This window comes from Mobula hypostoma, chromosome 16, assembly GCF_963921235.1.
Source record: "Mobula hypostoma chromosome 16, sMobHyp1.1, whole genome shotgun sequence".
Taxonomy (NCBI): Eukaryota; Metazoa; Chordata; class Chondrichthyes; order Myliobatiformes; family Myliobatidae; genus Mobula; species Mobula hypostoma.
Window position 1 is genome coordinate 273,377 of NC_086112.1, and position 12,831 is coordinate 286,207.

Here is a 12,831-nt window from a genome sequence, read left to right on the forward strand (position 1 = left end):
AGAGATTTTTCAAAGTTCGCACAGCATCCATTGATAGCAAAGCTGGAATTGGGTTTCAACCTCTCAACATCAACAGAGACTATTCTGCAAAGGCCTTCTTATTGCATCAGCAGAGGCCCTGTTTTGATCCAGCAAAATAGATGATCTTCGTCTCCATCCAGACCAGGTAGGTTAGGGTGACTGTGGCAGTGAATCAAGGCATTGGGACGATGCACACACTGTCTGACCCATCCCATCCTGTATATAGTGGTCCACTGGGGTATGGTGTAATTTAACAGCAGACCCAGCAAGATGAAATGACTAATCTTGACATGCCAGTTCATTTGCCTCACAGTCACTGACATGCTAGCAGTTAAATACAACCTCAAGGGATTAGATTGGTTGGAACTATAACCAGAGGTCATGGGTTAAGGGTGAAAGGTGTAAAGATAAGGGAACATGATGGGAAACTTCTTCATTTAGAGGGTTGTGAGAGTGTGGAACAAGCTGCCAGCAGAAGTGGTGTATACAAGCTCGATTTCAATGTTTAAGCATAGTTGGAATAGGTACATGGATGGTAGGGGTATGGAGGGCTATGGTTCCAGTGCAGGTCAATGGGAGTAGGCAGTTTAAATGGTTTGGCACAGACTCGATGGGTTGAAGGGCCTGTTTCTGTGCTGTACTTTTCTGTGAACTTATCGTTCTAACCTTATTGTGTCGATTACTGCAGAGAAGGGAAAGACCGGTGTCTACAACACAAAGTTGCCACAACTGAGTAAAGCAATCTGCCTCTTTTGGTTAATCCATCAAGGAATATTCTGTGGTTTCCCATCATATATCCAACTATTTCCTGATCAATTATTCTTTGTAACTGTGTCTGAGAGCAAATTTAACATGCAGAGTATTCTTTCTGCAGCATTAGCTCGAACTTTGGTGGTGAAGCTCTTTGTGCCCATCCTGTTTGGAGTTGTCATTTCACACAAATTTAACTTACAATGTCGAATATAGAATACTACAGGCCCATTGACCCTCCAATGTTCTACCAACCTTTGATTTATATTTTTGCCTAATTCAGTTCCTAGAACTCAAATTCAATCTTACACACAATGTTCCAAAGCCTGAGAGCTGAATAAGTAACTTGCTATAAAATGTCTGCTGTCCAAAGCCCCATAAGCTTACATATACAAGTGAGGGTATTGATGTGGTTATTACGTTTGAAAGCAGTGAGCAGCAGAGATGAGCCAACTGTCAGAGATGATGGCAGCACCGCATCTATGATATCCAACCTGGAGGCTAACTTGCCAGGGCCATTCGCCATCCTCAGAGTCTGTCCCACCAACAATCTTACTGGTTGCTCTAAACTGAGAGCCACATGCTGTTTAAAACACAATGGGTCAGTGTTAGATATATTCATTTCAAAGCAAGAGTTCAAAGGACATAAATTAGAACATACACTTTCTGAATTCACACCTTAACTCTTTCTGTGACTCAGCAGGCAATGGCCCTGGTGCATGGGTAAAAGAGAAAGTTAATCCCAAAACTCTAAAAACTTGGTCTGTGTGAAATTAGTTTCTAAGCAAATGCTGGATGCTGTTAACCCTACGTACAAAGTCAGGAATCGAAAGGTGGAGCATGCTGGGACTAATGTTCTAAGTTGCGTATATTTCAATGCAAGGAGTATTGTAGGACAGGTGAATGAGTTTAGGACATGAATCAGCATGTGGAATTAGGACACTTTGGACTTGGTTGCAGGAGGGGTAGGACTGGCAGCTCAGTATTCTGGAGTTTTGTTGTTTTTGATGTGATAGAGCAGAAAGGATTAAAGGGGGAAGGGTAGCATTACTAGTCAGGGAAATGACACGAACACTGTTCAGTCAGGCCAGACTGGAGAACTCGTCTAGGGAGTCTTTGTGGGCTGAACTGAGGAATAAGAAAGGCATGACCACATTAATGGGATTATATTATAGACCACCCAACAGTCCGTGGGAGTTAGAGGAGCAAATTTGTAGAGATCGCAGACTCTTGAAAGAAGCATGTGGTTGTGATAGAAGATGACTTGAACTTTCTACATATTGTCTGGAACTACCATACTGTAAAAAGGCTGGATGACAAAGAGCTTATTAAATTTTTCAGGAGTAGAAGTCCCAACTAAAGAGAGTATGATACCAGACCTCCTATTAGGGAACGAGACAGGGCAAGTGCCAGAAGTTTATGTAGGTGAACACTGCATCTAGTGATCTTCAGGTCCTGGGGTTGAGATCATAAATTGGAGAAGGGCCAATTTTGATGTTATCAGAAAGGATCAGGCAAGTATGGTTAGGATGGTTGTTTTCTGGCAAAGGTGAATTTGGTAAGTGGGAGAACTTTAGAAATGAAATTTTGAGAGTACAGAGTATTTGTATTCCTGTCAGAACAAAAAGTGCAAACAGCTTCAGGGGATCTTGGTTTTCCAGAGATATTGAGGACCTGGTCAAGAAGAAGAAGAAAAAAGTACATAGCAGGTATAGGCAGGTAGAATCAAACAAGGTACATGAGGAATATAAGAAATGCAAGAGAACTCAAAAATTAAATCAGGATGGCTGCTGAGATTGCTCTAGCAGACAAGGTGAAAGAGCATCCTAAGGGCTTCTACAGATATATGAAGAGCAAAAGGGACACAATTGGTCCTCTAGAATATCAGTATGGTAATCTATGTGTGAAGTCAAGAGAGATGGGAAGATCTTAAATGGATATCTTGCATCTGTATTTACTTGAGAGACGGACTCAGAGCCTTTAGAAGTGAAGCAAAGCAGTACAAATTACAGACAAGGAGTTGTTTGCTGTCTTGAGGCAAATTAGGATGAATAAATCCCGAGGGCCTGACAATGTGTTCCCTGAGACTCTGTGGGAGGCCAGTATAGAAATAGTAGGGGCCCGAGCAGGGATATGTCGAACATCCTTAGCTACAAGTGAGGTGCCAGAGGACTGGAGGATAACTAATAGAAAGGCTCTAAGGATAAGACAGGAAAATATAGGCCAGTGAGCCTGATATCATATTGGGAAAGTTATTGGAAGGTATTCTAAGGGACCATATACAGTTGAAGTCAGAAGTTCTTTCTTTCTTTTCTTTTTCAGTCTTTTTATTAGTTTCATAATGATAAACATAACATAGTATTGATACGCAAACAACAGGAATTCTGCAGATGCTGGAAATTCAAGCAACACACATAAAAGTTGCTGGTGAACGCAGCAGGCCAGGCAGCATCTCTAGAAAGAGGTGCAGTCGACGTTTCAGGCCGAGACCTGACGAAGGGTCTCGGCCTGAAACGTCGACTGCACCTCTTCCTAGAGATGCTGCCTGGCCTGCTGCATTCACCAGCAACTTTTATGTGTGTTGCTTGATAGTATTGATACGAAGTAATTGGGATTACATTGTTGTAGTTAACATGTTTAAATATAAACCCAGTTGACACATGGGTATTAAACCTCTCAATCGTACAGGATACAAATATAATATACAAAAAAAAACACGAAAAAGCAAAAAAAAATACCCCAAAAGAAAAACTAACCTAAACAATACTAACCAACTAAACTAAGGAAGAAAGAAAAACATGGGCTGTTGTTGTAACATCAAAAAAAAAGGAACCATTAGTGTCGTCGACTCCACTCCTCTCAACGTATATTAAAAAGAAATAGAATAAGTTTGGAAAAGGTCAAATTACAACATATGGAAGTGTTGAATAAATGGCCTCCAAGTCTTTTCGAATTTAATAGAGGGATCATAAGTTACACTTCTAATTTTTTCTAAGTTTAAACACAACATAGTTTGAGAGAACCAATGAAATGTGGTGGGAGGATTGATCTCTTTCCAATTCAGCAAAATGGATCTTCCAGCCATTAGTGTAAGAAATGCAATCATCTGACGAGCTGAAGAGGTGAAATGATTTGGTTCTATCATTGGTAACCCAAAAATTGCAGTAACAGGGTGAGGTTGTAAATCAATATTCAGAACAGTTGAAATAATATCAGAAATATCTTTCCAGTATTTTTTCTAAAAAGGACATGACAAAAACACATGTTAAAGAAGATATCTGGGGGTGACATCTATCAGAAGTAGGATTTATATGAGAGTAATAACGAGCTAATTTATCCTTAGACATGTGAGCCCCATGCACTACCTTAAACTGTATCATATAGAGAATAAGTTAACTAATTGAAGAATTTTTTCCCATTTTTCAATCGGTAAAGTAATCTTAAGTTCCCTTTCTCAATCAGTCTTAACTTTATTAGATACATCTGGATGTATTTTCATAATTATATTATAAATATTTGCTATTACACCTTTCTAAAAAGGATTTAAATCTAAAATTTTTTCCAAAATATCCGTTGAATATAAATTCGGAAAGGTGGGAAGACCAGTATTTAAAAAGTTTCTAATCTGTAAATATCTAAAAAAAAATGGGATCTAAGCAAGTTATATTTATTAGATAATTGTTCAAAGGACATGAAACAATTATCCAAAAATAGATCACAAAATTGTACTATACCTTTAGTTTTCCAAGTCAAATAGGCTTCATCCATAATAGAGGGTTGAAAGAAAAAATTAGATATAATAGGACTTGCTAGAGTAAATTGATGCAACACAAAAAATTTTTGAAATTGAAACCATATTTGTAAATTATATTTTACTATTGGGTTATTCATTTGTTTATACAATTTAGAAAGAGTAAAGGGAAGTGAACTCCCTAAAATAGAACCCAATGAAAACCCTTGTAAAGAATTACAGTCAAGATTTACCCAATGTGGACTTGAAGTTACGTCCAAGTCCCATAACCAAAATTTTAAATATCGACTATTAATTGCCCAATAGTAAAATCTAAAATTCGGCAATGCCAGACCCCCGTCCTTTTCAGATTTCTGTAAGCATCTTTTACCGAGCCTAGGATTTTGATTCTGCCATATATATGAAGAAATTTTAGAATCAACATTATCAAAAAAGGATTTCAGAATAAAAATTGGCACTGCTTGAAATAAATATAAAAATTTAGGTAAAATAATCATCTTGATAGCATTGATCCGACCTATCAATGACAGAGAGATTGGTTACCATTTAGTAAACAGAAGTTTAATCTGATCAATCAAAGGTAAAAAATTAGCCTTAAATAAATCCTTATGCTTTTTTGTAATTTTAACCCCTAAATATGTAAAAAAGTCGGTAACCAATTTAAATGGTAAACAACCATTAATTGGAACCTGCATACTTAGGGAAAATAGTTCACTCTTATTAAGGTTCAACTTATAACCAGAAAAATTACTAAACTGAGCCAACAAGGATAAAGTAGTGGGAATGGATTTCTCAGGATTAGAAATGTATAATAACAAATTATCTGCATATAATGATAAACTTATGTATTTCATTCTCATGGGTAATACCAAAAATGTTAGGTGAGTCTCGGATAGCAATTGCTAAAGGTTCAAGGGCAATATCAAATAATAATGGACTAAGAGGACATCCCTGGACTAAGAGGACGTCCCTGCCTAGTACCCCGAGATAAGCGAAAAAAGGAGATCTTTGATTGTTAGTACAAACCGAAGCTACAGGGGTATGATGTATCAATTTAATCCAAGATATAAATATCAGACTAAAATTAAATTTCTCAAGCACACTAAATAAATATGGCCATTCAACTCGGTCAAAAGCTTTCTCAGCATCTAAAGAAATAACACATTCTGGAGTACTAAATGAAGGAGTATAAACAATATTCATTAACCTCCTAATATTAAAAGATGAATGACGATTTTTAATAAACCCAGTTTGGTCCATAGAGATAATTTGAGGTAATACTTTCTCTAACCTAGTTGCTAATACTTTAGAAAAAATCTTAGAATCTACATTCAGGAGAGATATCGGTCTGTATGATGCACAATCAGTAGGATCTTTATTCTTTTTAAGAATAAAATGATTGTGGTAATTTACCTAATCTTATTGCTTCTTTAAAAACTCTAGACAACCAAGGAGAAAGAAAAGAAGAAAAAAACTTAAAGAATTCCACTGTAAAACCATCTGGATCAGGTGCTTTAGAAGTTTACATACACCTTAGCCAAATACATTTAAACTCAGTTTTTCACAATTCCTGGCATTTAAGCCTAGAAAACATTCCCTGTTTTAGGTCAGTTAGGATCACTACTTTATTTTAGGAATGTAAAATGTCAGAATAATAGTAGAGAGAATGATTTATTTCAGCTTTTATTTCTTTCATCAGTTTCCCAGTGGGTCAGAAGTTTACATACACTTTGTTAGTATTTGGTAGCATTGCCTTTAAATTGTTTAACTTGGGTCAAATGTTTTGGGTAGTCTTCCACAAGCTTCTCACAATAAGTTGCTGGAATTTTGTTCCATTCTTCCACACAGAACTGGTGTAACTGAGTCAGGTTTGTAGGCCTTCTTGCTCGCACGTGCTTTGTCAGTTCTGCCCACAAATTTTCTATTGGATTGAGGTCAGAAAATGGTGTCAAGTCTGGTTCATCCTTGGGAACAATTTCCTAATGCCTGAAGGTACCATGTTCATTTGTACAAACAATAGTACGCAAGTATAAACACCATGGGACCACGCAGCCGTCATACCGTTCAGGAAGGAGACACATTCTATCTCCTAGAGATGAACGTACTTCGGCGCGAAAAGTGCGAATCAATCCCAGAACAACAGCAAAGGACCTTATGAAGATACTGGAGGAAACAGGTAGAAGAGTATCTATATCCACAGTAAAACAAGTCCTACATCGACATAACCTGAAAGGCTGCTCAGCAAGGAAGAAGCCACTGCTCGAAAACTGCCATATAAAAGCCAGATTACAGTTTGCAAGTGCACATAGGGACAAAGATCTTACATTTTGGAGAAATGTTCTCTAGTCTTATGAAACAAAAATTGAACTTTTGGCCATAATGACCATCGTTATGTTTGGAGGAAAAGGGGTGAGGCTTGCAAGCCGAAGAACACCATCACAGCCGTGAAGCATGGGGGTGGCAGCATCATGTTGTGGGGGTGCTTTGCTGCAGGAGGGACTGGTGCACTTCACAAAATAGATGGCATCATGAGGAAGGAAAATTATGTGGATATATTGAAGCAACATCTCAAGACATCAGCCAGGAAGTTAAAGCTCGGTCGCAAATGGATCTTTCAAATGGACAATGATCACAAGCGTACCTCCAAAGTTGTGGCAAAATTGCTTAAGGACAACAAAGTCAAGGTATTGGAGTGGCCATCACAAAGCCCTGACCTCAATCCGATAGAAAATTTATGGGCAGAACTGACAAAACATGTGCGAGCAAGAAGGTTTACAAACCTGACTCAGCTACACCAGTTCTGTCTGGAGGAATGGAACAAAATTGCAGCAGCTTACTGTGAGAAGCTTGTGGAAGACTACCCAAAATGTTTGACCCAAGTTAAGCAATTAAAAGGCAATGCTACCAAATACTAACAAAGTGTATGTAAACTTCTGACCCACTGGGAAACTGATGAAAGAAGTAAAAGTTGAAATAAATCATTCTCTCTACTATTATTCTGACATTTCATATTCTTAAAATAAAGTAGTGATCCTAACTGACCTAAGACAGGGAATGTTTTCTAGGATTAAATATCAGGAATTGTGAAAAAACTGAGTTTAAATGTATTTGGCTAAGGTGTATGTAAACTTCTGACTTCAACTGGATATAAATATTTGGATAGACAGGACCTGATTGGATAGTCAGCATGGCTTTGTGCATGGTAGGTCGTGTCTAACCAGATTTAGAGTTTTTTGGGGAACTTACCAAGGAAGTTAATAAAGGTAAGGCAGTGGATGTTGTTTACATGGACTTTAGCAAGGCCTTTGACAAGATCAAAGGAGGTTGGGAAGTTGGTCAAGAAGTTCAGTCACTTGGCATTCAATACGAGGTAGTAAATGGGATAAGACATTGGCTTTGTGGGAGAAGCCAGAGAGTGGTATTAGGTGGCAGCTTCACTGTCTGGAGGCCTGTGACTAGTGGAGTACCACACGGATCGGTGCTGGGTCCACTGTTGTTTGTTATCTATATCAACAATCTGGATGATAATGTGGTAAACTGGATCAGCAAATTTGTGGATGAAACCAAATTTGGCGTGTCATCAAATGGGGTCTCATCCACCCTGCAACCATGTTTCTGCAATGGCCACTAAATCATACCTCTTTGAACTGATCTGAGCCACAAGTTCACTGACCTTGTTTAGAATACTACGGGTATTCAAATAAAGTGCCCTTACACTCATTGTGCTTTTAAGATCTTGTATTCTTTTATTCTTTTTCAGTTGAGTTTTCTTCATTCCACTCTTACTTTTCTACTATCTTTTATTTTTTCTTTATCTTTATCCACACTTTTCTTTTTCACTTTATCCATACTTCTCCAATCTGTTGAACCCACCCCCCTACTATTTAGTTTAAAGCCCTATCCACTGCCCTAGTTATGTGAATTGCTAGGATCCAGGTCCCATCACGGTTCAGGTGGAGCCCGTCCCAATGGTACAGCTCCCTTCTTTCCCAATACTGGTGTCAATTTCCCATGAATTCAAACCCACTTCTGCCACACCAATCCTTCAGCCACGCATTTAGCTCTCTAATCTTCTTCACCCTATGCCAATTTGCACCTGGAGCAGGTAGTAATCCAGTGATTAATTTCTACCTGTTTGGCTCTGTTCTTTAATTTAGTCCCTAGCTGCTCAAATTCCCTCAGCAGAACCTGTTTCCCTGGTATACCTATGTTGTTGGCACCCACATGGACCAGGACAACTGGATCCCTCCCACTGCATACTCCTCTGCAGGTCAGATAAGATGACCCAAACCCAGGCACCAAGCAGTTAACACAGACTTCGGATGTGCTATCCTCACCACAGAGAACTCTGTCTATTCCCCTGTCTATACAATCCTCAATAGAATGTGAGTTACATAGGACCATAAGTTTAATGAGTCATATCACCAAGATACTTCTAAGAATTTTGATGACAAGAGCTAAGAGTAAGATACAAGCTGAAATAGGCAAAGAACAATGTGGTTTAGTGAAAGACAAAGGTACAAGAAACGCAATATTGATGTTAAGGATACTATCAGAATGAGCTATTCAAGTGCAAAAAGATTTGTTTGTTTGTTTTATGGACTACACAAAAGCTTTGATAAAGTGAAGCACAATAGGTTATTTTAAATATTACAGAATACTCTAGATCTAGATTCAAAAGACCTCCGCCTAATCAGAAATCTGTACTGGGAACAAACTGCCGCTGTAAGAATAGATGGAGAAGTGAGTCAGTTTACAAAAATCAAGAGAGGCGTTAGACAAGGGTGTGTTTTCTCCCCTGATTTATTTAATGTGTACAGTGAAACAATATTACAAAAAATGAGAGACACCTTGGGAATCAAAGTTGGCAGTGAAAACATCAATAATTTCAGATATGCCGATGACACTGTGTTAATTGCAAGTACGGAGGAAGAACTACAAAACTCAATTGATATAATTGTTGTAGAAAATGCAAAAATGGGTCTATCTATCAATTGCAAAAAGACAGAATGTATGGTGATATCCAAAAAGAAGGAGAATCCTATCTGCAGGCTGAGAATAAATGGGGAAGACATAAAACAAGTAAAGAACTTTTGCTATTTAGGAAACTGGGTGACATCAGATAGCAGGTGCGACATGGACACCAAAAGAAGAATAGGGATGGCAAAAGACACCTTTACGAGAATGAAGAGTATACTGACCAATACTAAACTAGGCATGACAACTCGCCTCAGAGTACTGAAATATTATGTTTATCCAGTTATGTTATATGGCTCAGAATGTTGGACAATTATCTAGTAACATGAGGAAATGAATTGTAGCAGCAGAGATGTGGTTTTTGAGGAGAATGCAAAGAATATCATGGACAAAATGAATATCTAACGAGGATGTCATGAGCAGAGCAAACACAAAAAGAGAAATAATGTATGAGATCATGAAAAGGCAACGTAACTTCATTGGACATGTGATTAGGAAAGAGGAGTTAGAATGCACGGTAATTATGTGAAAGATTGAAGGGAAGAAAGCAAGAGGAAGACAAAGACAAATGATGATGGAGACAGCAGCCAGAGAACTGGAAATGAATACCAATGAATTGATCCACTTGACCCGAAACAGGAGTGTGTGGGCCATGGCAGTCAAAGCTCAGATTGGGCATGGCACCTGATGATGATGATGATACTATCCTCAATGTATCATTGAGGATACATCCACTATACATCTATTATCCACTACATTTCTGTTCTCTTCCCCCTCTTGAATAGCTCCCTGTACTACGGCGCCACAGTTAGGTTGCCCATCCTCCCTACAGCCCCCACTCTCATCCACACAGGGAGCAAGAGTGAAATGTGAAATGTTTAAGAGGAACATGAGAGGGATCTTTTTAATTCAGAGGATGCTGAGAGTGTGGAACAATTTTACAATGCCGGTGATGGATGCAGGTCAAGTTCAACACTTAAGGAAAATTTGGATAGTGCATGGCTGGGAAGGATTATGGAGGGCGATGGTCTGGGTGCAGGTTGACATGACTAAGCTCGAGGGGCTGAAGGGCCTGTTGCTTCACCATTGTGCCATGTGACTCTGAAAGATGGATTGTCACAGTCTACCTCCCAGGGAATTGGAATTGACGGCTTTGTGGCAAAGTTTGTGGATGATATGAAGATAGGTGGAGGGGTAGGTAATACTGTGGACTTAGACAAATTGGAAGAATGGGCAAAATAGGGACAGATGGAATACGGTGTTGGGAAATGTATGATCATGCATTTTGGTAAAAGGAACAATAGTGCAGACTATTATCTAAATGGGGAAAAATTCAAACATCAGAGGTGCAGAGGGTCTTAGGAGTCCTCATGCAAGACTCCCAGAAGGTTAATTCACAGGTTAAGTCTGTGGTAAAAAAGGCTGATGCAATGTTGGCATTTATTTCAAGGCGAAGAGAATATAAATGAAAGGAGATAATGCTGAGCCTTTATAAGACACTTGTCAGGCTGCACTTGGAGTATTGTCAACAGTCTTGGGCCCCTTAACACATAAAGGATGTATTGTCATTGGAGAGAGTCCAGAGGAGGTTCACAAGGATGACTGTGGGAATGAAGTGGTTAACCTATGAGGAACATTTGGCAGCTTTGGACCTGCACGTAAATTACTGGAACTTAGAAGAACGTGTGGGGATCTCTTTGAAATATACGTTCCAAGCCAGATGGCACAGTGAGGATCTGTGTTAACCTAACAAAAGGGAATAATGCAGTGAGGCGGGAGAAGTTAATTCTGCCCTTTGTTGAGCACACATTTGGTAGGCTGGGTGGAGCAAAGTTCCTCACCAAATGAGATGCAAACTCAGGGTTCTGGCTGATCTGTTTGGCTCCTGATTCATAGAAGCTTACAACCTTTATCACACCATATAATGCTATGCCTTCAAGAGATTCCCTTTTGGCATCTCATCAACCCCTGAAATTTTTCAGATGAGAATGAACCAAATTTTGGAGGACTAGAAGTAATAGTTTGCCTCATGGACGATATTCTCATCTTCAGAGGTGCAAGTGAGGAACACGACAAAAGAGTGGAAGCTGCCTTGGAGAACCTGAAACAGGCTAGACTGTCCCTGAACAAAAAGAAATGTGGATTTTTGCAAAGGTGGAGGTGAAGTTCTTAGGTCACCAACTGTCCGCAGAGTGAGTGCAAACAGATTCAGACAAACTGGGAGGAGTTTGGAACATTACCTACAAATATATCAGAGATCTGCAGTTTCCTTGGCATAGATCTGGCAGAGAAAGCAAAGCCCCTACATGACCTCCTCTCTCAGAGAAACGTTTGGACCTGGAACACACCACAGGAGAAGTCATTCTCATCACTTAAAGCAGAGCTTATTTCTCCTCCAACACTGGCATTCTTTGATCTGATCAAAGCAACCAAGGTCTCAGCAGATGCCTCTTCCTTTCACCAAGGGGGTGTGCTCATGCAATACTGCAGTGGTGAATGGAAACTAGTGGCATATGCAGCAAGAGCACTGACTCCTACTGAATAGCGTTATGCCCAAATTGAAAAGGAGACGCAGACTTTTGTGTGAGCTTGTGAATGTTTCAGCTGCTACCTAATAGGCACTAAATTTCTACTTGAAGCAGACCACAAACCACTCATCAACTTTCTTGGCTCCGAACACTTGGATGACTTACCTCTATGTCTGCAAGGGTCAGAACGAGGCGTATGTGATACTGTTATGACATTGAACATGTCCTGGTAAATCTTTCACAACACCAGGCACTCTGTCGAGGATGTCATGCAGAAGTAAGAGGACAGAAGCTGACTTGCCCTCATTGAAGGTAGCAATATCTACCTAGTTTAGCTACGTGAAAGATTTACTGCACCACAGAGCAAACTGGACAAAATTATTTGTGCAAAAAAAGAGCTGCCTTTCAATCAGGACTGTGATCAAGATTTAAAAGGCAGAGCTTTGCAGTCGTTTCTCTGAGTTAAGCAACAATCAGTCAACAAAGGGTCAATAAAAATAATGCAAGCGCAGCCATTCCCCAAGGGGAGCCACAGAGACCAGATCCCTGGCACTGAGTCTAGTGCGGTGGCTCAGAGGAACAGAGGGGTGAAAAAGACTGTTGTGTTGATAGGAGCTTCCATAGTTAGAAGAACAGAGACGAGATACTGTGGGTGCAATACAGACACCTGGATGGTATGTTGCCTCCCTGGTGCCAGGGTCCGCAATGTCTCAGACTGAGTCCATGGCATTCTCAAGGATGAAGGTGAGCAGTCAGAAGTTCTGGTACATATTGACACCAATGACATAGGTAGACAGGGTGAGG

At 39.6% G+C, this 12,831-nt stretch overlaps 1 protein-coding gene across 5 annotated transcripts in view; it reads right to left on the bottom strand.

Moving 5' to 3' along the window:
• Positions 1 to 12,831, bottom strand: part of LOC134357629 (transmembrane protease serine 9-like) — a 133,314-nt gene that overhangs the window by 21,167 nt on the left and 99,316 nt on the right. For all 5 annotated transcript variants that reach the window (XM_063069254.1, XM_063069255.1, XM_063069253.1 and 2 more), the window contains one exon: positions 1,192 to 1,354. In XM_063069254.1, coding sequence (XP_062925324.1) covers positions 1,192 to 1,354 — 163 coding nt within the window. The remainder of the gene's footprint in view (positions 1 to 1,191; positions 1,355 to 12,831) is intronic.